The sequence below is a fragment of the Arvicola amphibius genome, chromosome 6 (assembly GCF_903992535.2).
Source record: "Arvicola amphibius chromosome 6, mArvAmp1.2, whole genome shotgun sequence".
NCBI classification, from domain to species: Eukaryota; Metazoa; Chordata; class Mammalia; order Rodentia; family Cricetidae; genus Arvicola; species Arvicola amphibius.
The window spans coordinates 98,356,613-98,381,947 of record NC_052052.2 but is presented as its reverse complement, the minus strand read 5'-3'; the positions used below and the strand labels follow the sequence as shown (position 1 = coordinate 98,381,947).

Below are 25,335 nucleotides of genomic sequence, written 5' to 3'. Positions count from 1 at the left end.
ACTTTAAATACTATGAATACTGATGCCAAAAGTCAGTTGAAATTATAATGTGGACTGAGGGTATAATTCAGTGGGTAGACTGTTTGCCTATAACAAGCACAAGAACCTGGGTTCAAATTCCAGCACTGCGTAAACTGTGCATAGCCATGGATCCTGCCATCCCAGTATTCCAGAAGTGGAGACAGGGTGCTCAGAAGTTCAAATTTATCTGTTACTATAGTGAATGTTTGAGGTCAGCAGGTCTAAATATGGTCATGTCTCAAAAAAATAAAAGCAAAAATATAAGATGAATTCATACTTTCACTGACCATAAGTGTCCCTTTGTTGTTCCCTAAAACAATACATACTCTAAGAATAATCCCTGCCTTTGAAATGTTGGTGGTCCAGTGACTATAACATTGCAAATTACTTAATGTCTGCCTTTGAAATTGTTCATATTCCAGACAGAGTGCATGGCTCAAGTTGTGTTTAATTCTTATAATGTTATCAAATATCTATTAATGGAAAGTCTATCAGTATAAGTCATTGTTCCTTGAATTTATGATAATACAAACAAATGACAGAAAATTTCACCACTGTTTTCTGGCAGTGGCACTAATCTTAATGTTCTACTTCTAAATTGATAGGTGATTTACTCTAAAAGAGAATTCATATAGCTCCATATTGCCTTGGTGGAAAGGAAGTGGCCTAATGTGGGCTCTCGTTATATGTCTGCGCTATCATACAGCAACAGTACCTTGGGCAAGCCATTGGGCTCTCTGAACTTTTTTCCCTATCCCTGCTTGTAAGATGAGGATACACAATAGACTTCCCTCACAGTGTAAGTTGTAAAGATGAAAAGAGATAGACCTCATAAGCTAGAAAACTGCCTGGGATATAGTAACCATGCTATGAACACCACTAACCTCAGCAATCATGTGAATGCCTGGTTAAAAAAAAATGATATAATGTGTAACTTAAAAAATCTGAACAAGCAACTTCTTTTGAACCTAAGATCTTGGGCAGAAAATCCCTATTGCAACACTTACTTTTGGATTGACAAATCTAACGCTGACTTCTTTTGACCTTTGCTAAGAATTCAGTCTACTCTATGGCACGATGGAACTGGATACTTACTAATGTTGAGATTTGGCCTGGGGAAAAGGAACTCGTCATGTATGCAGCAAGCAAGTCTCTTCAACCACCATGATTCTACTTCTACGTGGACTGGCCCATTTATGTCCTCAGAGAGGCAAACCCCATTGAGACTTCTAAGGAAGACCATATGCCAAAACAACTCTGGCTACTGGAGGAGTTACAAAGTTATCAGTAAAGTAACAGTAAAGTGAGTTAAAGTAACTCACACCTTCTTCCAATAACTGTGTAAAATCAGCTAGGCTTCGGCTCCAAGAGCTGCAGGATATCTCCATATATGTTCACTTACCTCCAGGGACTGCTTGCCATGAAGCATTGAAACCTCTCCCATTTACACTGTTGTCAGTCTTAAATCGGATTGCTAGTTCATTTCCAGTGCTGGAGACCTGCATGGGATTCGCTGATGGTGTTCGCCAACACAGCTGAGCTATTCTTGGAGAGTCAAAGTTGGGGCCTGCATAGATCTATCAAGAGGTAGAAAAGGACTTTACTTAAAAAGACACTTCTTGAGGGTTTTTTTTTTTTTTTTTTTTTTTTTTTGCAGCCAGTTCTTAGAATCTATTATGATTAGAGATTGTACTCAGTCTCCCTGGGTGAGATGAACTATAAATTTGAACTAATATTTATGTGCACTCCCTCTGCCTTACGAACAAAATATTTTAATAACCCACAAGATAACTATTTGCTTCATCAGATGGAATAGTGAAGTCAGAACACAGAGATTATTCCAGAATCCCCCATCTTTTGCTTCCTTCTTTTTCATGTATATGAGGGTTGCTGCTTTCTCTGACAGAGACATTGCATGTAATACAGTATAAAGACAGACTTTCTAAATCTTGTTCGTCTCAGGAGAAAGACGTTCTCACTTATGAACACTGAGTTCACGGAAGGCTTGTGATTTTCTAGTTACATTTTTAGGAAATTTCATCTACCCTGAAAATGGAATGTTTGATAAGATTTGGAATCAAACATAAGAAGATTGCTTCTTCAGAGGGAGTTGAAAGGCAACCCGCAGAAGTGTATTCTGCGCATTGCAGAAATGGTAGGCATCGTCCCATGCCTGCTCTGAAGACCATGGCCAGGATTTCCCACAGCCCATGTAGAAACCCTTCAGGTCTCTCCCACATGACTGCAGCCCTCTCCGGCACCTCCAAGTTTGCCTGACTCTATGTCTGACTGGAATCCCTCAACTCAGCGGCACACTCTGCCAGAAAGGGTTTCATTTCCCCTGCCCTACCTCCAGGAGAACTCCACCTGCTAGACATGGCTTATTTAAATTGTGCATGGGACTGGAGGTGAGGGAACGAAATGACTTAGAGAAGACCCTACTCCCATCTTCAAGGTCTTCTCCAAGTTGCTTTACAGAAGAAAGACTACTTCGGGAAACAGTTTTCAAGCATACTGATGTCTAAGCCTGCACAGCATCCAGGGCCAAATTCCGGAAGGCATCTCTGGGTGAGACCCAGAGCAGCAACTGGGCAGCAACCCCCCTCACCACTCCAGGCCTGGACTCTCCTTCTGCTCCTCCGCAATGCCCTCCCTTCCCTGCTCACCCCCAAGCCCTCAGCTGACTGATAGGGAATTCACTCAAGAGTTCCCTGGGGGAGAGAGTGAGAACAAGAAACCTACTTTGGAGGAGGAGTATATGACTTGAATCTATAATGATTTCTTTGTCTGATATCTCCCTCCCACATCCCCCGACCCCCAGTGAGGGCAGCAACCACTAAAGAAAAAGAAACCGCTGTTTCCCAGAGGGGCTGAGCACCAGCACAGTAATCGCAAAGGAACGAAGCAAAGCGGGTTACTGCTCTGGGCTTATTTTCATTAGGAGGAACTGATCTTTGCTGTTTGCACGGCCCCGAGAGTGCCATGAAAACCCTAGCCTCGGGAAGGGCCTCTGAGGTTGTCTCTCTCTCTCGCGCGCACACACACACTCCTACTCTCAGGGGCTCAACAACAGGCACACATCCTCAGAGAACACCGCGCAGGCGCTAAGTGCCGACAAGAAAACCTCCAAGCCGGCAAAATAATCTTTGTTTTCCCTGGTCCTGCATCCCCTTGAGATCACAAACATAATGGGTACTGAGTTGGCTCGGCCTAGAAGCCTCCAACAGAATAAACACCGCTGCTTCTGACATTCTCTGCTTCCCCTGGCGCTGGGCTCAGCTCACAAATGACCACTGCTGAGAGGCCCTGACTGTGCAAACTGCCCGCACCAAGCAATTGTCTTGTTTTATTGTACCAGGGTGGGGATTTCCTCTCCTGGATGCCAATCCAGGCTCTCCACAGACAGAGCTTTCTTGGAGACCGAAAGAAAATCAGCCTGGGATTTCCTTAACCAAATCAACAGAATGGCGATTTTTGGTTCCCATAAATAAAACATGGTCAAAGTGGGAAAGGATGGAAAGAATTCCAGGGTGTGGCTCATTCCACTCCCGCTTGTGACTAACGCTGTGGGGGAAGAAATGGCATGCTGGTCAGAGATTAACATGTGTTTTTTAGCAAATGCCCGGGATGGAGAGTATTTCAAAGCCCGCAATTTTAGTCTGTTTTGAACATTGCTTTCTGCTCTGTTAGCTCCATTTATTTTGAAGATCAAGTCAGCATTCCAGGGCTATGAGTAGCCCTACGGCTGTTGCTTTGTAAACTGGCCACTTTCTGAACAGCGATCCTGTAAGGGAAGAGTCGGCTCCCCGTAGAATTTAATGGACCTCAGAAAGTCCAGTGTCTAGTGACAGCAAGTCCTACTTGGCTGTGCACAGCAGGATAGGAGACATGTTTGAGCTGGCGTAGGACACCTACCCCCAGCAGTGCTGCTTGCTGAATGGAGTCTCTCATTTTTGCCTCTATGCTCTTGAGACTGCTCACGAGAGAACACCCTCCACCCCTGTTTCGGTACATGTAATGGGTGTGACAAGACCCAAAGCACAATGAATCCATTTACATTTTGCCAAGTGAACACCAATCACATGTACTCTGGGATACAAAAATGAAGGGCTTGGAAGCCTGGAACAGTGTACGGCGCTACAGAGAATCAGCTGCCAGCCCTCTGGAAGTGTTAAGGGTTTTATGTAATCAAATAGTATTTTTGTTGGTAGAAAGACAACTTCAGCATCCCACGGGTCTTTCTTCAAGCTACAAGGGCAAATACCCAGAGGTGTCTTGTTCTCTCCTAAACACCATTGCTCCAGTAATACAGAGGCGTGACATAGTAGCAGTCCTGCCGCAGAGAAGGGTATGAATTTGACCCAAGGCCTTCCAGTTTGGGCTCTGACTCCTTTTCTCTTATCACTGCCTGTACCCACCACTAGGGCTTGAGAACCCCAACTTATCAAATAACTTTAAAGGGTCAAAGTTTTCCTTTCTGCTATTTTCAATCTTCGCCCTACTTCATTTTATCTGGGCTTGCATAGTGGCAACTAGATTCATTTCAAAGGCCGTCATTTGTAGAGGAGAGAACTCCCTAGAGGAAACCACGTCAAGATTGGCATATGGCAAACATCAGTTGGCAGAGAGAGCCTTGAAACTCTTCCCCTCTTGGCTGTACAGAAGAGCACACCCAAGTAAAGCCCAAGATATACCAGTGTGGCAGAGGCTTGAGCTGTGTATATGACCTATGAAGGTGACAAGTGCTGGGGCCTGGTGCTATCAAGGACATGCTTTTCTCTGGGCTCACTAGCTCACTCTTATTGCTGTTACTTAATAACTCTCTCTATTCCTATTCATAACCTTCTGTCCCTTGTCTACTTCTTTGCCCTGGGACACATGAAACTGGAAACTTTGACAGGTGCCATCCATGCCTTTAACAGCCACCATCCAGGTGATCACAAAAAAGGCCATGAACTTGAGACTTGACTTCGACAACTATAATATGTGAACAGAATCTTCCTCTTTTTCCCCCCACGGGACTATTCACATCCCATTGTGAATGTGGTCTTGTACAATCACTGTGACCCAAATCTATATCAATACCACGAGTCAGCGTCATGGACTCTTTTGCTCATTCATAAACATTGGGTGCTTACTCTTTGCTGGGTGTTTGGTGCTATGAATGCAGGGGAAAGGATAAAAACCAACCAAATATCCAGCTTGGTGGGGGCTACATGTTATTAGCTGTAGAATGTTGTGAAATAGTCCCCACGGCTGAGGTGATGAGGAGTTTGTGTGTGCCTAGAAACTATTCCATTTGTTGATACTTCCAAGTTGATTAGTATAAACTTTAAGATCACAAACTCTCAAAGGTTGTCTTAATTTTCTGAGATAAACTCTTGAAGTAGCATCGGAAAGTCCTTATCTACAAAGGCCTTTTTTTGTAGATAAATGTCACCCTAAGTGACTTTTAAAAAATCCCCTATAGCTGCTGCAGCTGTTCCTCCAGCAGAACAGCGGCCAGAATCGCAGACAGCAGCTGCAGCTCTGAAGGCAGCGGTGGCACACGTGGTCAGTACACTGGGGCCCATCTTCCCACTGACTTCCAAATGCAGGGTGTTTCCTCTAAGGGGGATTCCTCGCTCCCCTCAGACCAGAGGTAGAAGTGTGGGCTGCTAAAGTGCCCAAGCACAATCTTTATCTACAGGCAGCAGAGATAGGGACAAGTGAATCAGCTTCCTGTGCTTCTCTAAAAGGGGCCAAACCCAACCAGCTCACTGTGACTCTTCTCCTTCTTTGTCTCTCCTTTCCCAGTTTTATGCTTACATTGTCCCCCAAATGTTGCTGTCTGTCCTTACCTCCTAGTGAAGTGGCCCCAGCCAAAGCCCCAGGCATTACTAGGATAGAAACCCAACTGGCACATTAATCCCATATGTCTGCTAACATTATCCACAGAGAGGCGATACTTATTAGAATGTCTATGAATAGAACAGGCTAACCCCTGGAAAGAATGTGTGCCGGCTCCAGCTTTACCCTAGATTTGGTAATACAATGAGAAACAATCCGACTTCCTACCTCCAGGGTGTCGAAGTTGCAGCTTGCATGATGTTCCACATCAAAATCATGGATGGTGAGCTGGATACTACTTCCTGGGGCTCCACGGATGTTCCAGATACACTCCTTGTTGTGGGGATAGTTGAGAGGGTACCCAGGGCTGCTGAAGGAGCCCGCAACTCCAGACATCTCCCCACCACAGCCTGTCGGATGCAAAAAACTCAGTTAATGCCAAGTGGCAACAGTGGCCAGGACATATCTATGCCTTTTTTAAAAAATTATTTATTTATTTATTTATTTATTTATTTATTTATTTATTTATTTATTTATTATGTATACAATATTGTGTCTGTATGTATGCCTGCAGGCCAGAAGAGGGCACCGGACCTCATTACAGATGGCTGTGAGCCACCATGTGGTTGCTGGGAATTGAACTTGGGACCTTTTGGAAGAACATGCGATGCTCTTAACTGCTGAGCCATCTCTCCAGCCCTCTAAGCCTTCTTCTAACTAAAGGTGACAGAAGACGTGCAATGCCTCGTATAGGAGAAAAGTTACAATAAAGTTTAATTTTCCCGCCATAAAGTAGCAAGAGGTGCATGGGTGTAGTTAGGCGGTAGAACACATGCTTGGGGTATACACTGCCCTGGCTCCCCAGCGGAAAGGGCGAGAGATGGAAAATCATAGTTATAAAAGTTATTCTTTTAAGATAAATGCTCATTACTTTATTTCCATAATAATGTTGAGTTCTTATTCCTACCACATCTGGATTTCTTTCATTAGCTTTAGGTGAAAAGACCTAGGAGGAAGACAGTGGATTTAAGGAGCGGGGCTCCTGAGTCTACTGCAGAATTTCAAATCTACAAAGGACCTGCTTCTAGCCAGGCCTGGTGGTGCCTGTCTGCGGTCCCAGCAGGGAAAGCAGTGACAGGATTGGGAGGACAGGGTTAACCTCAGCTCCATAGCCAGTTTGAGTCCAGCCTGTCACATCTGAGATTGACTCAGGAAGAAGGGAAGGAAGGAAGGAAGGAAGGAAGGAAGGAAGGAAGGAAGGAAGGACGAAGGAAGGGAGGGAGCCCTGATAGGGCTAGTGCTTCGCACGTTTTGCTGCTACTTCCTCTGGAACTTCTGTTCCAGACTTTAGATTTGTAGCTCAAGGTAACACCTTTCCTATGTCTTACAATGTTTCTCCTTTTATTTCTGGGTAGGAGATCCCATTAAAAAAAAAAAGTTAGCCGGGCGGTGGTGACGCATGCCTTTAATCCCTGCACTCGGGAGGCAGAGGCAGGTGGATCTCTGTGAGTTCGAGGCCAGACTGTTCTACAAGAGCTAGTTCCAGGATAGGCACCAAAGCTACAGAGAAACCCTGTCTCGAAAAACCAAAAAAGGAAGTTATTTAAAACTAAACATATTGATATTATTTTTAGATTGTGGAGAATGGCCTAAAAATCAGTGTCATCATAGATTAGGAAATATTTTCCTGCTGTAAAAACACACTAAAAATATTCCTGAAGCTAAAACCAGCATAGCCTGTACAATTCTTCAGTACCATCTGCTCAACTCTAGGGTGCGCCGTTCACAGCCTATTTGCTCTAGAAATTGTCACTTCCTGAGCTTGGACACCACTGGGGTCTGTGCTATGTTCAAACATAGAGCTTTTGCCCAAATTACAAGAGAGTGAGGCCAATCTTATTACACACTAAGGCTTTTAAATAACCTTTTTATCAAATAAATAATCCAATGAGGAAGCCCTTCGAGAGAAGGAGCTAGGAGCTCAGCTAGCACATCTCTGTATCTTTACTTAGGTTCAGTCCATCAGCCAATCGAATCCATTATTTTAAAATCACAGTCGACTCATCTGGCCTCCGCATCACGTTTTCCCACTGTTTCCACTGTTTTAGATTTCCGTGTAAATCCCATGTACATAACAGGATACTAACTCCCTGCCCCGTCCTGCACCCTGGGATGATGATATCAGACTCTTGAGTGAAGTGAGGTTTTGAAAGCTGCAGCTACAGCCCTGTTGATCCATGGTGCCCTCTCCTACAATTCAAGACCTATGATAAGCAGGATTTGCTTCATAATACGAGTAAAATATTGTTTTTAAGTGTATCATTTTATGCTCCCATCAATAGTGAGTGAGGGTGTGTGTGTCCTTGGATATCATAATTCTAATACTGTCAGTTTTATCCTATCGGGAAAACATGTGGTTATGGAAGGTAAATGAGAGGGACTGCGGATGCTGGAAAATTCTGTCAAATTCTGTGTTTTCTTCATGTTCTCATTACTTCTAATAAATCTGACTTCAAAGTTCACGTCAAATACAAATTAAAATGTGAAATTTAGTAGTATTTATGATTGAAACCATAAATGTCTAGAAAATAAAGACAATTCTGATAATTATGTTAGAATTGTGACTGTATCTTTGTTACTCTAAATTGAAAACAAAGTAAAATCATTCTCCAGTTTCTTCCCTTCACTTGTTGCTCACTTATTAACACGTTATCACTGGGTATGTGCCCGAGGGTAAGCATTGCTGCAGAAACCAGGTGCATTTAATGTCCTGATCACTGGGTATGTGCCTGAGGGTAAGCATTGTTGTAGAAATCAGGCAAGTTTAATGTTGTTATCCCTGGGTATTTGCCTGAGGGTAGGCATTGCTGCAGAAACCAGGCCCTTTTAATGTTGTTATCCCCGGGTATATGCCTGAGGGCAAGCATTGCTGCAGAAACCAGGCACATTTAATGTCTCTTAAAAAACAAATTTATGCACATACATTTTTAGGACTAAACACCATTAAACTATTATTGCTTTTTCTTTCATTTGCAAAGATTAATTTCAATGTTTTTTATACTTTATTGATTAGCTTTTCAAAGCAGCACCGGAGTCAAGGATCTGATCTCATCGTCTCAGTGCACAGGGACACGTGGGGGCCGGGGTATTAATACTCTGTTATGGACAAAGGAATTTATCAGGAAACATGAAACAACTGGAGAACACAGTAGGAAAATGTGATCCAAGCCGAAGCTTAGATGAGTCAACTATGATTTTAAGACAATAGATTTGATTGACTGATGGATGGAACATAGTAACCATGCAGAGATGCGCCAGCTGAGCTCCCAGCTCCTCTCGAAGGGCTTCCTCACTGGGTTATTTATTTAATAAAATGGTTATCAAGAGTCCTAGCACGTAAGCAGAATGGCTTCACAGGCCCCAGGGCTGCCCAAGCTCTGGAAGTGCCAGTTTCTAGAGTAAGTAGACTGGGAATGGGGCCCTCTAGAATTTTTTATATTTTTTGGTATTGTGTTTTGTTTTTTATTATTTTGAAATATGGTCCCATTATGTACCTTTTGTTTGCCTGGAACTCACCATGTAGACCAGGCTGGTCTCATAAAGATCTGTCTGCCTTTCTGAGTGCTGGGATTAAGGGTGGGCCTCACTATATCCGGCCCTTAAATGGCCTTAATACCAACAAGAATAAATGCATGATTGTGCCATAGTCTGTCAGACTGGTGACTTTGGGTATGAGACTTAAAGTCACAGAAAGGGATTAGAAAGGGAATGCTGAAAATGAGAAAATTCATGACAACCAGCGGTTACCTGGCAATAACATAAGAGTGACTCCAGACTACCAATGCCCTTTGTATGGTTATGCTGGGTTTGTGGTTGAATGAACAACAAAATACAAAGAAAAATAGGGAGGTTTTAATAACTAGACATTCTTGATGAAAATAGATGAATGTTGACTTAAAAAAGGATTCCAGGGATCTACATGGAGAATCTGACGAAATGATAAAAATGTCAACCAATGAGAGAACAAGACCATAAAAAATAAGAACTCTCCAGAGCTTCAAATTTAGTAAACAGTGATGGGCTCCTTGCACCCAGTTTGTCAAAGGTTTTCACAGAGACAACTATATTTGTAACTGTTTAAGTAGCATGTTAGAGCGAACACTTTCACACACAGTGCATGGGCTCGATGTGGGCTTCAACTCTGACTGGGAAACTTCATGGATAAGTAATTTATTATCCCCAGTCTTCAGATCAACTGCTTGAATATTAGTCCCTAACTCACAGAGTTATTACATAGGTTAATAAAGGAGCCAAAATAAGGCTTTTGGGAGAGTGTCTTGAATAGGAAAACTGCTCTGGATTAGCTCACAGCAAGAATTTACTAGACGTGGGAACACAGAATATAAAGCTTGGGGCTAGGACAGAATTATTGGCTAAAATTTAGCTATCAATAGAGAAAAGATACAAAACCCGTTACTCATTAAGTTGTATGTTTTTTTAAAACTGTTCATGTGTATACGGTAGTGCAGTTTTCAAAAGGCTTTTAGTAAGCTCATTATCTTGTTTGACATTCCTAACAACACGGGGTGGGCAAGGATGGTGTGCAAGGCTCACTTTAGAGGGGATCTGAGAGTCCGGGTCACTCAGGGAAAATTCTCAGCTCCCCCTCCCAGCTCTAGTTCTGTACTGTCCGTTAAGCCCATTGGCCACGTCCGCCTGACAGCACTGCAAAGCTGTGATGACTGCGCTGGACACTACCCTCATGGCCGCTCTGGCCGCTGACTAAACAAAGGATCTCCACAGCAACCTGGATAAAGGAAGCGGAGCAACATCTGTTCGTCGACTCTGGGACAAATCTGACCCTGTTGTGTGTCAACGTCACAGACAGCAGCTGGACTGGACAGCAACAGGGCAGGAAGCGGCTCACATGCTTTTCCAGGTTTAAGTGGCTGAGCTTTAGGAAACCTTTACCAGTGACTGATAACCTACTTGATTTTACTTCCCTCCCAATCCTGCCATTGGCTGAAAGGAAGCGTTTACCTTATCAGCAGGAAACACACTGCTCTATGGCGCTCTGAACAAGGGAGAGCTGAAAGCTGTTGCTGCATCTATTTATTTTGATAATTAGTTTTTTTTTTCACAGAATAACTCACCCAATACTATTCTGTTTTGTCTAAAGCAAGCTACGAATTTTTAAATTTCAGCACAGAATTACAGTCAGGTTCTCCTAGGTATATTTTATCTTTAAACCAATTATGCTCAGAAGCCCAGAGTTTCAGTCCATCCTCTTGTGCCCCAGAATCACTCAAATTGCCATTGTCTCGCATCTGGTGTTTTCCTAACACCATAATCCAGAAATCAGTTTGTCAGGAGAGTGCTGGTGCAGAACAAATATGGCCGAAACCCCACGAATGTTGGAGGAAAAGGAACTGCGAAGCCAGCTTCCAGGGTACCCCCTACGTTCTATTCTCTAGTTCCCGAGGGTCACACCTGAGAAACCAGCAGTTGGTGGTACCAAGCCCGAGAGCCGGAGGATAGTAAAAACAACAACTACAGTAAAAATAAATGCTAAACACACAAAAATGAGAAATATAAAAATATAAAAAATAAGAAAAAATACTCAACAGTGTATTAATTTATAACTTATAGTCTAAAATGCAAACTTTTGTTCTGTAATACCCTAAAATGGGCTCATCGGCCAGGTCAATTTACTCCTATTACACAAAAGGCCTCTTTGCACCTCTGATATACTTGGCTGTCTCACCTCTGGTTTGTTTTACTGAAGATGATTTTATTTGAAACACACAAGCACAAAAGCTTGAAGGCAAAGCAACAACACAAGAGCCTTATTTCATCTCTGTCTGGAATTTAAAAATGCATGGCTATGTCTGGTACCAACAGAAACAATATTAAGAGAGTTCTGTGAGGAACAGAGCTTTTATCTTTAAAAGAAACAAGTTTAGCAACTGCCAGAAAGGACGAGAAGGAAAAGCTGGAGAGGACTTCAGAAGACTAGGGAGTGGAGTTCCTCTCTGGGCCAGGAGGTTCCATGGGAATTAGCTGTGAGAAGCTGGGCATTTAGGGAATTTAGGGAAGGTCCAAACCATGACAAGGTAAGGATTTCCTGGTTCTCTTGTTTTACTTCATTCCATAATCATTCTGGCTTGTGCTGTCCTCCACACAGGTAAATGTTAACCACAATTATTCCCTAAAATATTAATCTGCAAATTCTGAAGTTCGGGTCAATCCTGACAAATTTGGGAGACTGGCTTTGCCTGTGACTTCAAAGACAAAAAAAATGTGAGATTTTCCTAAGGACAAGGAGGAAACAAGAAGACAGACCAAGTCACAGAACAGAACATCCTGGCGTAAGTAGAGTCAGTTCCCAGATTCATGTCCACTGGCAACCCAAGCATGTGACAGGCAGGTCTTTGCAACGTTATTGCATCAAGAAGAGGTTACAGGATTAGGGTGGGGCTGAAATCTAACATGACTGATGGCCTTATGAGAACAAAGACAGTGAACCCAGCACCAAGAGGAGGCGCCCATACAAAGGTAGAGGCAGAAGTTGAGGTCATAGGTGCTCTAAACCACAAAAACCAAGAATTTCCAGCCCACAACAGGAGTTTGGAAAGGAAGGAGCATTTTCCCCTGGGGTACCTTTTGGTGGGATGGCCTTGCCAATACCTTGAATTTAGATCTTTTCTTCTAGAGTAAAATAACAAATTCCTGTTGTCTTAAGTCACCTACCCTGGGTACTTTATTACAAAAGCTTTATGAAGTTAATACATCTCATTCTTTTGCTCAAACTCCCAGGCAGGCATGAGGCAGCAGCAGTCTGGGTGTCACATGGGAAGGAGGGTGATATGTGAGTTCTCCTCCCTCATCTTGTACTGATCACTTCCTATTTATCTCCTCGGATACTAGATGATGCTTAGACAAGGATGGGTTAGAAATAGAAAAGATCTACCATTGAGGAAGCCAGCAACAGACACTGGGTCCAGGACCACATTAGGGGAAACAAGAAGTTAAAAAAAAATTAAAAAAATCTAAAGGGTCATTAAGGGTTGGAAAATTTTATCTTCCATGGGAACCTCACTCCTACCTCATATTTTGTAATAATAGATTTTGACTGATTTATATATAATCTATTGAATCTATTTTCTATATCTATAATCTATATCATATAAAATATATACTAAGAGTGATGTTGTACAGTTTTAATACTATAAACCAAAACCAAACCAAAACAAAACAATTCTTATCATGAAGAGTACGACTTGAACAAAAAATACCAGAAATTCAAAATCAAGACTTCCTATAGCTATAAAATGACAGGACCTGCTACGCAATGCATGGGTATGCAAGATTAAGTCAACAACAACCTCTAACTATCTAGGATGTCCTGGATCATCTTAGTATATCAGCAAAAGAAATAAATCCAGGCTGGTCATACTCTATATAAAATTTAATTTCCTGTGCCTAAAGGATAAACATCTTTCATTTGAATCCAGAGAAATATATCCAGTCTCATCAGCTTTTTGCTGTGATGAACTGCACCCTTTTCCTTCCAATCTACTTATTTCTATTTTGAATTTCTATTTAGATTTGAAATGTTTTCCCAGTAGAAATTCTCCACTTACAGTTCTCTGGGATAAATCAATCCATTAGTTATACTCATTCTATCTATCGTCTCACATCTGTCTTCTCTCTGACTCTCAGAGAGTTTTGAAATTATTGAAAAATTCTAAACAAAGTGCAGTATGACATATCTGCAAAGGAAACAAAATCAACGAAATGGAATAAATGTCTTCTAAAATAAGTCATGCATCAGGCTAGTAACAGCTAATCCTAGGAACAAGCAAAGATGGAGGAATCACACCTCACACATTTGCAAGTCCAACGTTCACACGTCCATTTTACAATATTCAAAAGCACCAGTTCTTCAAGGTCATTATTTTAGACAACATTTTCTAGGCAGAAGTTCAGGGAGCCTCCAGGGCTCCATATCCTCCCTTTTCTGTAATTCTGCCTTTCACTTTGTCCCCAGTTCCCAAGCTTTGCTCCATAGGGAGGTTGTACCACAGCAGAAAATGCACAAAATCAAGCAGCGCCATGTGGATGGTGTTGATACAGCCATGGACTTAGTCAAGTCCAGGAGAGGCCACTGCCTGACAGTGGACTGAAGTTCAACGTGGCTGTACCCTAAGAGGGAAACTTGGAAACAGACATGAAGAAGGGGAAAGGCTGTGAAAGAAGACAGCAGAGATTGTGGTCACAGGAAGAGATGAGTCCAACATTCTTCTGTGTTGGTCTTATATCCAGGACTGTAGCCAGTCAGCCAGCCAACCTAGTCCCCTCTCTAATGGGGAGGAAAACGACTAAGTCAGCAAAATCCTCCCACACTCCACACTCTCTGCTGACCCAGTCCAGTCCCTTCTTGTTGCTCACACTGCAACCTGACTCTTCCTTGTAGCTTTTTCTGCAACTAACCCTGATCAACAGACTGGCTAATCTTCCTGTGTTTCCTTCCAGATCAATCAGCTCCATCAATCGTGTGTGGTGACTCCAACAGAGCACTAAGGGAATGAATCGGGACAGGACTGAAGCAGAGCACATGCTTAGCAAGAATGAGTGTTATCGATGCCCTGAAAGAAAAGGCATTGTGTGCAAAGGTGGATAAACATCAGCCATTTGGGACTAGTTCTTTGCCTGACAGTTCACTAAGACCTCCCCCACAGGACTCCGTATTTTATTGCTACTTGAACTGAAAGACAAGATGATTCGTGTAATTTTGTGGGGAACTCTGGAAACTAGAACATAGGTTGCATGGGAAAGATTCTATAAATTTCTTTTAATATGCTTATTTTTGTGGAATTCACTTATAAAATTATCTACTGCAAGCTCTGAGCTTGTTTATATTTTCACAGTGAAACGTGTGAGGGAAATCGTTGTCTTCAGACAGCAGGCAACTACTTAAAGCACAGACTCTGATGTCAGATGCCAAACACTTCTTTGTGCTGATCTCACAATCCCTGGACTGCTGAGGCTGAGCTACTTACTTAATTTCTTCACAGTTCCTTTCTCCATCATTTTCCTCCACAATATGAGACAATGTTGCTTCTTGAACAGAATTATTAGAAAAAGATACGAGATAATATCTTAAAGTACCCAGGACATTGAAATTACCGTTTTTAAGAAACAACACCAAGAGTAATAATAACTAAAAGGCCAATAAGGTTGGTGTACTAGGTAGGCATTTAGTCATATTTTAACTCAATTTTCATAGACCAATGTATTTTTTAATGTAATTAATAATGTAAGATAAATTTACTGGCCAGAGAAGTGGATCCACAGGTAAAGGGTTGCTGGCAACTAATATGGTGGAAAAAGAGAGCTGACTCCCATAAATTGACCTCTGACCTCCACATGCGTAATACTATGTGTGCACACTTACTACACACATAAATAAATGGATACTATAAATAAGTAAATGTTTAAAAATTCCTAAATAAACTTAAAATTACTCTTAGGTAGTTAAACCTACATCATACTCTATATGATGAGAAGGAAAAAGCATTAGAAACACTGTTTTTGTATCACTAATTACAAATATACAGAAGATAAAATTCCTTACTAACTTCTACAGTATTAGAGGAAAATAACTAGTGATAATTTCGCTGAGCTCACAGTGGTATTTGCATAAAAGTAATTGTTAGATATGTAATAATTAAGAAATATGAATAAAAATTAATGTTCCATACTGAACATAATGACTTGCATGTGTTATTTTGGTTATTTGTGTCTATTACAGTATTTGAAGTTGAAAAGAAATAACTTGGAATCTTCTGGAAAGAATGTGCAATTGCTATCAGGGATATTTGTTGCTAGGAAACCAGAATACAAATAGAATATTTGAGAAAACTCTCCCTTTGGCCCCAAATCAAGGAATATTCTAAATTGTGCAATATATGATTTTGGAAGGTCATGATTGTTTGAGGGTTATTTTTTTTCCCATTTTATAACGGTTTGAAAGAGCAGCCATGGAAATAGAGCTCAGATGTTTTCAAACAGTAGCAATGTGGGAACTGGGGTATAAGGCATTAATGGCTCTGGGTAGAGACTCAGAGCCAAGATTAGACGAAGGTCAGTGTGTGTGTGTGTGTGTGTGTGTGTGTGTGTTTACTGCTGTTGTCAAGGAGGCAAAGTGAAAAATGTCAGGGTTTAGCTTTCCCATGCATTGTGAAGATCCACACGTGTTTACCATTACTTCTGACCACAGAACTCACAGTGAAAACCCTTGAGTCAAAGGCAAAACAAACTGAAAACCTTTTTTTGAGTATATCTTTCCAAAAGCAGGGTTATTGGTAAAGAGATTTGTTTGTTGTTTATTTTTGAGACAAGATTGCTCTAATATTGCTGATATCAAATCATGATCTCAAGTGAGTTCATGGCTAGTCTCCTAAAAATCTGGAAATACAGACAATCACTGCTGCCTGACTTGGTAAACAGATTTTGAAAAGTAGCGTTATTCAGTGAGAGCTTGTATTGAACAAAGATACAACTGAGACTTTGCCAAAATAAAAAATCAGCCATGGCATCATGCTCAAAACCCTGAGCTTTGTTCTATACTAAGGCAGTATTCATTTCTAATCTTCACTGCTAAAACTATCTTAGAGTATCACAAAGAAGTCTAAAATGTCAAAGTGGGCAAAATACAAACACACATTTAAGTGTGTAGTATGCATAAATCTGAGGGGAAATTCAGTGAGTTTCTGAACAACTGTCTTTGGATGCGAACACAACCAGTGGCTATTCCTTTGCTTTTTCTTAAATTTCTAAGCCAAACAATTTATTTCTCAGCACACAATAACCATAAAACAATGACAGGATTTCATCTCTCTCATCTTTTCCAGTCACTCGCTTGAAGAGTTGGTGTATGAGTGACGTGTACCCTCATCATAATGAGGATCCTTTAAGGACAGAGGAGCATGTGTGTTCTTACATCTCTCTGTGTCATGTTATATTTGCCACAGCTTAGCAGGAAGTGGCACCATGAAAGCAATTCCATCACCACCTGGGAGGAAGGGCTCTCCCAGAGGGGATGATACACATGCCAGTTTTGCTGATTTGGATCACTGCTGATCACAATTCATAAAATCACTTTCATTGCAAACATCATGAATAAACAAGACTCAAGATAGACACAAAAGAGTAATCATGCAATCATTTAAAAGGTGTCAAAACAGTGTTCAAACATGAAAATGTAAACATGATATCTGAGCTATAGCTTTGAAGGAAGTATCAGGGAAAGTGAATGTGTCCGTTCCGCCTTATAACTTATTGTAGGGCCAGCTGTATCACCTTCAGCTTCGCTGTGAAGGACTCAGTAGATCAGTAGCTCTCCTTGACCTTTGACCTATTTACTTTGTAAGTCTATTATTTCTCTTTTAATAGACATAGTCCACACAAGTCCTTTCAGGTCCTCTCTGCCACCATCTCTGCAATTTCTCCATCTATAATCTCCTTCCATGACATCTTTCACAATGGTAGTGAACTGGGGAGAAGACTCAGTGGTCACAACACTTGGATGAGGACTGGATTTTGGAAACCTAGAAACCTACACAGAGAAGGTCAGATGGGCACGGTAGCCCGCTTGTATTTCTAGCCTCTGAAGGGAGAGACAGGATCCCCAGAGCAAGTTGGCTAGCAAAGGCAGATATACCAATGAGCTCTAGGTTTGATTGAGAGACCCTATAGCAATGAGTAAGGTAGAAGAGAGATGCAGGATTATTCCTCATAGGCCTCCAGGTCTATCCATATGGAGAGTCAGGCCTTCACATACATACACATAAAAAATTAAAAAAAACAACAATAATCACCCATTTCTTAGGATATGTTATTTCCAACTGTCTGTCTGTCTTTCAAAGTTCCTTCCTTACTGAATTATATACACCTTGGGGACAAAGACTAGTATGGTACTACTTAGTTTAGTTTAGAAGTCTTGGTCATAAAAAAAAAACAATAACCATCATGTTTATTCACCAATTAGCGATTTACTGCATCATCATTTGCCTTGGACCCTTACCTAACTTTGACAGGTACATCGCTTCCAATCATTGCAAAGGATCTTGGATTCTGCATGCTCAAATTGGACAGACGTACAGTCTCCAGTAAGGTTCCCTGTCTATAGTAATTGGTGGCAACAACACCGGATGATCTACTGTGGGGACGCTGGACTAAGACCCTCTCTTCATTGCATAGCCTCATAAGCATATAATCTGACATCATGTCTGGTTATCCCAGCTTGCACATACCTCCTAGTATTCTGCTGCCTCAGCTTCTGTTCTGGTTCTTTCTCCCTGTTCTATTATGATAGTGCCCCAGCAGTGATGTATGTGGGCTTCCCCTCTGTATGCTGTGAATATGCTTTATTACCATTGGTTGATAAAGAAGCTGCTTCAGCCAATGGCTTAGCAGAGTAAAGCCAGGCAGGAAATCCAAACAGAGATATGGAAAGAGAGTATTCAGAGTCAAGGAGACACCATGTAACTGCCAAAGGAGACAGATGTCAGAACTTTGCCTGGTAGGCCACAGCCTTGTGGCGATTCACAGAACTCACAGATTCAGTTGCACAGCCAGTACTACCTTAATTTCTGTCACACACTTTGCTTAGTGTTTCTCAACCCTTATTGACTCCCTATAGAGGATTTCAAGATATTTTCCAATTTGTCATCCATGCCATTTAATACTGAGACATTCTAAATATCTTCTATGCACTGCATGTGCTGGTGTGTGTGTGTGTGTGTGTGTGTGTGTGTGTGTGTGTATAATTTGTCAAGACAGGGTTTCCCTGTAGCTTTAGAGCCTGTCCTGAAACTCTCTCGGTAGACCAGGCTGACTTTGAACTCACAGAGCTCTACCTGTCTATGCCTCCCAAGTGCTTCGATCAAAGGTGTGTGCCACCATTGCCCAGCAATATATTTCAAAGAATAAGACTTTTTTGTTCTTTTAAAACAGGGATCATAGATTCTGTGTGCTACCCCTCTGCATCTACCTACAGAGCCCAGCTAATTCACTCTAAGAAACTGACCCCCAGCATCCATGTTTGTAAGAAAAATAATAACAGAATCATAACAGCTAAAACTCGAGTACTCCCAGAGACCCAAGCTCATAGTTCTAAGTCACAGAACAAATAAAAATGTCCAATTAGAAGGAATTTCCCTGAAAGACCCACAGTCGTCCATGACCAAGAGTGGGAATGAGGGCTGAAAAGAAGCACGGCTGACCCCGTGGGGCTTCCTGGCTAGCTTCACCACAGTGACTTTTGAGAAGCCCTTGGCTCGGGGCTGAAAGTCCAGTTACCCAGCGAGGCACTGTCTTTCAAACCCAGTCACTCTCAGAGGGTCCTGAAAATGTTTTAAAATCTTCTCCCAAACCAAATTCTGAAAACTCTAGGACCCCAGAAATCTCATTAACAACTAAAAAGAAGACAGAATGGAGAGGCCCCCATCTGAGAGGATGATGTCATCTGTCTCCCCACAGAAAAGGCCACGCTTTCCTTTATGAAAGTCCATGGTGACATCACCTCCTGCTCACAGGCCTTTTAGCTCTTCCCCTGCTGGTTCCCTAGCTGAAGTGTCTGCTGCCTTTGCAAATGTCATTCACAAAGCTCCTTGACCTTGTTTGTATGCTGGGCTCCACTGCCAAGGGAGGGGAGGCCTCCGGAGCACGGGGAAGCGCTGAGGGGCGGGGTGTGTGCAGCTGGCTGGGAGCTCCTATTCATACAACTTATGGAAAGTTCTATACACCCTTCAGCAGCCCAGACCGAGGCTCCCAGGGTGGAATTCAGTTTCTGAACAATGCTGTCAATGCTGAATTCTGTGAACCGATTAGCCAGGCAGGGCGGTCGCGGCCATTTCTTTCTTTTTAGGGTGGGATTTTCTTTGAAGATCTGCATAAAGGCACTGCAGTGGGGGCTTTATCTTGCCTCGACAGAGCCACTTTCCAAATGCACCCACAGAGAAGGCGCGCTTGTAGATCCATTTTCTTAAAGTAAATAGAAGATTTGTGCTGTTGACCAAAAGGCATACTGGGTAAACGGATTTATTTATTACTGAGCAAAATGAATGAAGTGTGTAGGGGTTCCTGAGCCACAGTGCTGAGGAAATGATGTCACTGTCAATTCCGGGCTCTGCAAGCATTTGCTGAGCTCTTTTAGAAGAGTCTGGAAGAGAGCCAGTGGGGAAAGGGCTTTGTGCGATTTGGTTCTGATAAAAAGAGGAGAGAGCTTTAACTTCACCCATCCTGGCCAGGTGACAAAGAGATGGTCAGGGCCAGGTCAAGCTAGGGATCTTGAAGCCTCCACTGACTCTGAGCACAGGCCCAGAGGGACAATGCAGAGACTTGCCTTTGGTTTTTGTCTGCTGATTGTGGTTTTTGTGCACACTTGCATTTGCGAAGACGGAGAGTCATGTGCTGCAGAATGAATTTCAGTCAAGGATGGGCAGCGCACACCTGGGTAGCCCCATAGATTGTGCCACCAGGTGACCAAGACGCTCGTCATGATGAGATGGGCTAGCACTGTAGGGCTTGAAACACGCCCCTGTTGTTTGGTGATGCATGACTCTGCTTAGTTTAAATTTTGTATTGTACCCTTGTTTTAAGTCAATTTGTCATGCTTCGCCATCCTTGAGGATCCAACTCTAGATCTATTTTAATTAAGAATAAAGGATTTGCATGTTGGAAGACACCGTAGAGTTTGTGCCTTATGGGGCCAGCTTGTGATAGCCACTGCTTAAGTTTCTAGCCCTCTCTACTGCTTCACCCTTTGACCCTGATTCTAACCACGTGTGACTTGTCAGTGCCGTCTGTCTTGTTCCTCCTACATCCTTACATCACTGGGTCATTCCTTTCTTTTCCTTGATTTGGCAGATCCCACCTGCTTATTTTTCAGGTTTTAGTTCAGAGAAGACTTTCCTGTCTGCCTGCCTGCCTGCCTGCCTGGCCCAATACCATCGCATCTTTTTGTGTGTGTGTGTGTGTGTGATCCCTCAGCCCTTATCAGGCTTAATTGTGCATATTCATTTGCATGTTTAATGTCCTTCCTTTATTGCAATGACTGTGGGAATTGAACCGTTTTGGTGTAAGCACACAGATCTGTGTCCCTAGTCATAGCATGGCATCTGGTACAAAAGCATTCCCTCAATCCCCATAACTTTAATAAACAGAAGAATGACAGTTTATAATTTTTGTCTTCAGGTTTTCTCTAAGGGATAATCAGATTGCCACTCCCGGTGAAGGCCTTCTGCCTGCCTTACCCTGCTGACGCTTCTTCCCAAGCCATGGCAAGTTATATGGTTCAAGCATAGAACATAATATATACAAGTATGCCATAATGCTAACATGTGACATCAATTAATTTTTATTAAACTGTTGACAATCTCCTTCCAGAAGATTATTGCCAAGTACCATTTATATATAGTAGGCAGTACAGAGTTAATTTTTTTTTTTCAGTTTTGGTCCTAACTACTAACATACTGTTGCATAACTCTGGCTCTGAGTTTAGCAAATTTTCGGCAAGTGGGGAAAAATTTTGCAATAGTAAACAGGAAAAGAGAAAAGACAGAGGGTGTCTTTGACTCTCTTAAAAGAAGACAGATTCCAAATAGAAATGAAAGAAAAATCTTGGCTCAAAAAAAAACGTAGCGCTTTCAGCAGAGGACTTGGCATGTTGGCTAGAAGAACCCAATGATACAGTAAGCTGGGAGCAGCCAGTAATGACAAACCCATCAAACTCTTTAGGGTGGCCAGTGTGGCTAGCGCCTGGAGGGGAGGGTAAGCAGTCTCCTGAGTAATGAGATCAGTTAGCAAAAGCACTGCCTTCTTTTCTTCATTCTTCCATCCGGAGTGCAAGGCTGCATCACTTAGGAAGAGATTGAAAGGCAGCAAAAGGCAAACACTGACCAGTTGAATCCTATCTCTCAGGATTTGGAACTCAGACGGGAGTTTACACTTCTAAGCAATTCCTATGTGTACCTAGGACTGAGGACCACATTCCCAAGTCACTCCCTGAACTGTACTCTTATGTGCCCAGGGGAGCATTCTGCCCTTTAGAGCTTTGAAGCAGAAAGTCATCTCCTTCGGACTCTTGCTACCATCCTGGTGCTGTTTGAACCTGGTTATGACACTGTGTGGCTTGAGCATCGTAGAAGGATTTTCCGGATTCTGGGAAGACTGTCTTTCTACCATTTTATTTCACCGAGTTCAGTGCCGGTTTTGCCTCGCTCCTAAAAGCGAGTTACACTGAATAGTAACATTACATTCTGTAGAGAGGGCCTTGGAAACTCCAGTTGGTCTGCCTACTCCTCTATATTTACAAGATCCCCAGTGAGGGCTGAGGCTATAGGTCACCAGGAGAGTACTTGCCTAGCACATTTGAGGCCCTGGTGTTGACCCCACAGCATTGTAAAGCTAGATACAACCACAAGGAAAGCCCTAATTGTTTTGTGGATATACATACCTGGCATACCCTGCTCTCAAGATTACCCCAGAACCCAACAATCTGAGAAATTTTCAAGACTCTCCTGCCTGGTTTGTTTTTTCAGTCCATCTCTAGATTACTCAGAATTACAATATTGCTGAACAGCAGAACACTGGAGACAGACGATACTGAGGAGAGTAATCAGCTAAATCCTTTTATTAAGTCAATCAGTTTATAGTGGGTTCATTGGGATATAATTTCATCATATATGGAAAGAGTCTTATCCTGATACTTAAGGGTTCTACAATTGGGGACTTCTGTATGGCAGCTCTGAGATTTATATGGGTGGGTTGTGACACCAATAAATTTCAAGTCTCAAACACTCAGGTACTTGCTCAAGTACCTCTGATTCATATTCCCTTTCCTCTCTCTTCATCTGTGTGTGTCTCTCTATTTGTTTCTGTGTGCATTTACATGTGCATGCTTATGCCAGGGATGTGTACTGTGTGTCCGTGCAGGAAGAAGTCCGAGTACAATGGAGAGTTCTGGTCCTCAGAGTCTTCCCACCTTTTGTTTGAGACAAGGTCTCTCATTGATCCGGAACTCTGCCGAGTAGGCTAGGCCAGCTGGTCAGTGAGCTCCAGGGTTCTGCTCATCCTCACCTCCCATCTTTCCATTACTGGGATTAGAAGAGCTTGCTATTGTGCTTGGCTTGGGTTCAGGGTTCAACTAGATTTAACTTGTGAGACAAGCTCCTTACCAACTGAGACAACTCACCAGCTCTTTCCACTGATTTTAACAGGATTACAGTTTAGGCTTCCACTAGATTTCTGGTATAACATTGCAATTCTACCTCTCTTTGATTTACTGAAATTCGCCGTGAGTTCTAATACTGTGGTCTAGTTGAGAACTACTATATGATGCTCTTTTGAAGTTGGACTAACCTAGCACAATATCTCTTAAACCTTAATCACAAGGAAGATCAACTAAGATACTGTTCTGGATCTACTTTCAAGTGTCTGATCTGATCAGTAGGTCTAGCACAGGGGTCCTAAGAATTTGTACTTCTGAAAAATTCCTTGTGCTACTACTTTGAAAAGCCATTGGTCTGGGGCCATCCCCCATAGACTGACACACAGGAGTGGTCTGGGGCCATCCCCCTGGAGAGTGACACACAGAAGATCAATTTTGAAGTCTCACGTCTCGTGTTAATAATGACTTTTAGAGAAGTAATTATCTCCACCTGCTTCCTCGACTACTTGTTTGCAGTTGGGTTTCAGTGTGTCCCCACTCCATTTAGTAGACACAAGACATAAACCTGGACTCTTGTATCCAGCTCCAATTATCGGCTGTTCCTCTCATCCCAGCCCTTTCTTTCCCCTTTCGCTGACCTTTCTGACTCCTATTCTTTATAATGTCCTGATCATTTTCTTTCTGACAATGAGCCTCACGTCTCTTTCTGGGCTCCTGCACCTGGGAGACTCCCACGCCACTCTGTGGCATTTCTGTTCTAAGGCAGAGGATCACACCACCTGCTCAAGCAGTTATCTACTGTAACAATGAACGGGCCTGTTTGTTTGTGTTTCTGTTCTGCTTGGTACCCCACAACTGTTTAACCCCAAAGAAAATCACATATAGGTCTCTAAAGTTATAAAGCTGATTGGCCCATTAGCTCTAACCTCTCACTGGCAACTTTCACATCTTAATTAACCCATTTTTCTGATCTATGTTAGCCATGTGGCTCATTACCTTTTTTCAGTGGTTGCAGATCACGTCCTGCTGCTTCGGTGGTCTGGGCAGGAGTGGGAGAAATCAACTTCCTCCTTCCCAGAATTCTCCTGTTCTCATTACATCATTTCTACTTCCTGTCTGGTTTTCCTACCTTTACCTCCTGCCTGGCCAATCAGTGTTTTATTTTAGACACGATTGACAGATTAGAGACAATTTTCCCATGCCAATCTACATTGTTAACATTTCTTCTCTCTCAGAGCACTAGCAAAATTTAACTCCCCAAATTCCACAAATGTCTCAGTCAGTTATCTTAAGCATAGCTCTAGTTACTACTTTGTATTTATTATTTATTGATGCTACTGTATTCATGGATAGAATTGACTAAATAACAATTATTAATACAACCAGTATCAACACAGGACTTACCATGAATGAACCACTGCATCTTAAATCCTCTTAAATCCTCGTCCGTATCTAGCCCATCTGTGTAGAAGAGTACATGAAGCTTGGAGCCTGTGGTGGCCCCTGGTGGGGGGATATCTGCTCCACAGTAGCGTCCTATCCTTTGGGGTCCATCATAAAGCTGAAATTAAAGAGAAAGTTCACAAAGTAAAAACACTGCACATATTTTTTTGTTGTTCTCTTTGTTTCTTTGTTTGCTTTCAAGGAGGGCTAGCTTAGCTACATAGATGCACACTGGTTTAAAAGTTAAAGGTATGTCTACTCTCATGGGATATTACAAGATTTACAAGTAATTGCATATAGACTGTTTCAGAGAAGGATTAGATTACTAAATCCAGTAGATGTGAAAATTAGACTACAAATTTTGGTTTTATTTTAACCTGCCAAGCCCAAATTAAAATCCAGAATAGAGAACTAGGATGACCTTGAACTAGCTATGTCGCCAAACATTCTCATTCTCCTGACAATGTCTCTCTGGGAGGGCAAGTGTGTAGAACCGAACTAGATTTCTGCTGTGCTGGAATCAAACCTAGGGCTTTGTGCATGCCAGGCAAGCTCTATACCAACTGGACTCCACTCCAGCACCAAGTGAGCACTTTCAGCAGCAACAAAGCATGCCAGTGATGCACTGTTTTTATTGCAATTTTGTCATTTATTGACAATGACTTTAGATTTTGTCAGTATATAAATCTGATACTTTAAAGATTTCTGCTAAAATTTCTAATAAAGATTCCAAAAAGCACACTTTTTGTTGTTTTATAATATTATTAAATTCCTTAGCAGAAAGTTTGTACCAAACTAAAATCATA

General features: G+C 42.1%; 1 protein-coding gene across 1 annotated transcript in view; it reads right to left on the bottom strand.

Moving 5' to 3' along the window:
- The window catches only part of Cubn (cubilin), a 203,715-nt gene that overhangs the window by 99,033 nt on the left and 79,347 nt on the right, over positions 1-25,335 (bottom strand). The window contains 3 exon segments of the mRNA XM_038333897.1: positions 1,424-1,598; positions 6,079-6,260; positions 24,491-24,647. Of these exon segments, the coding sequence (XP_038189825.1) occupies positions 1,424-1,598; positions 6,079-6,260; positions 24,491-24,647 (514 nt within the window).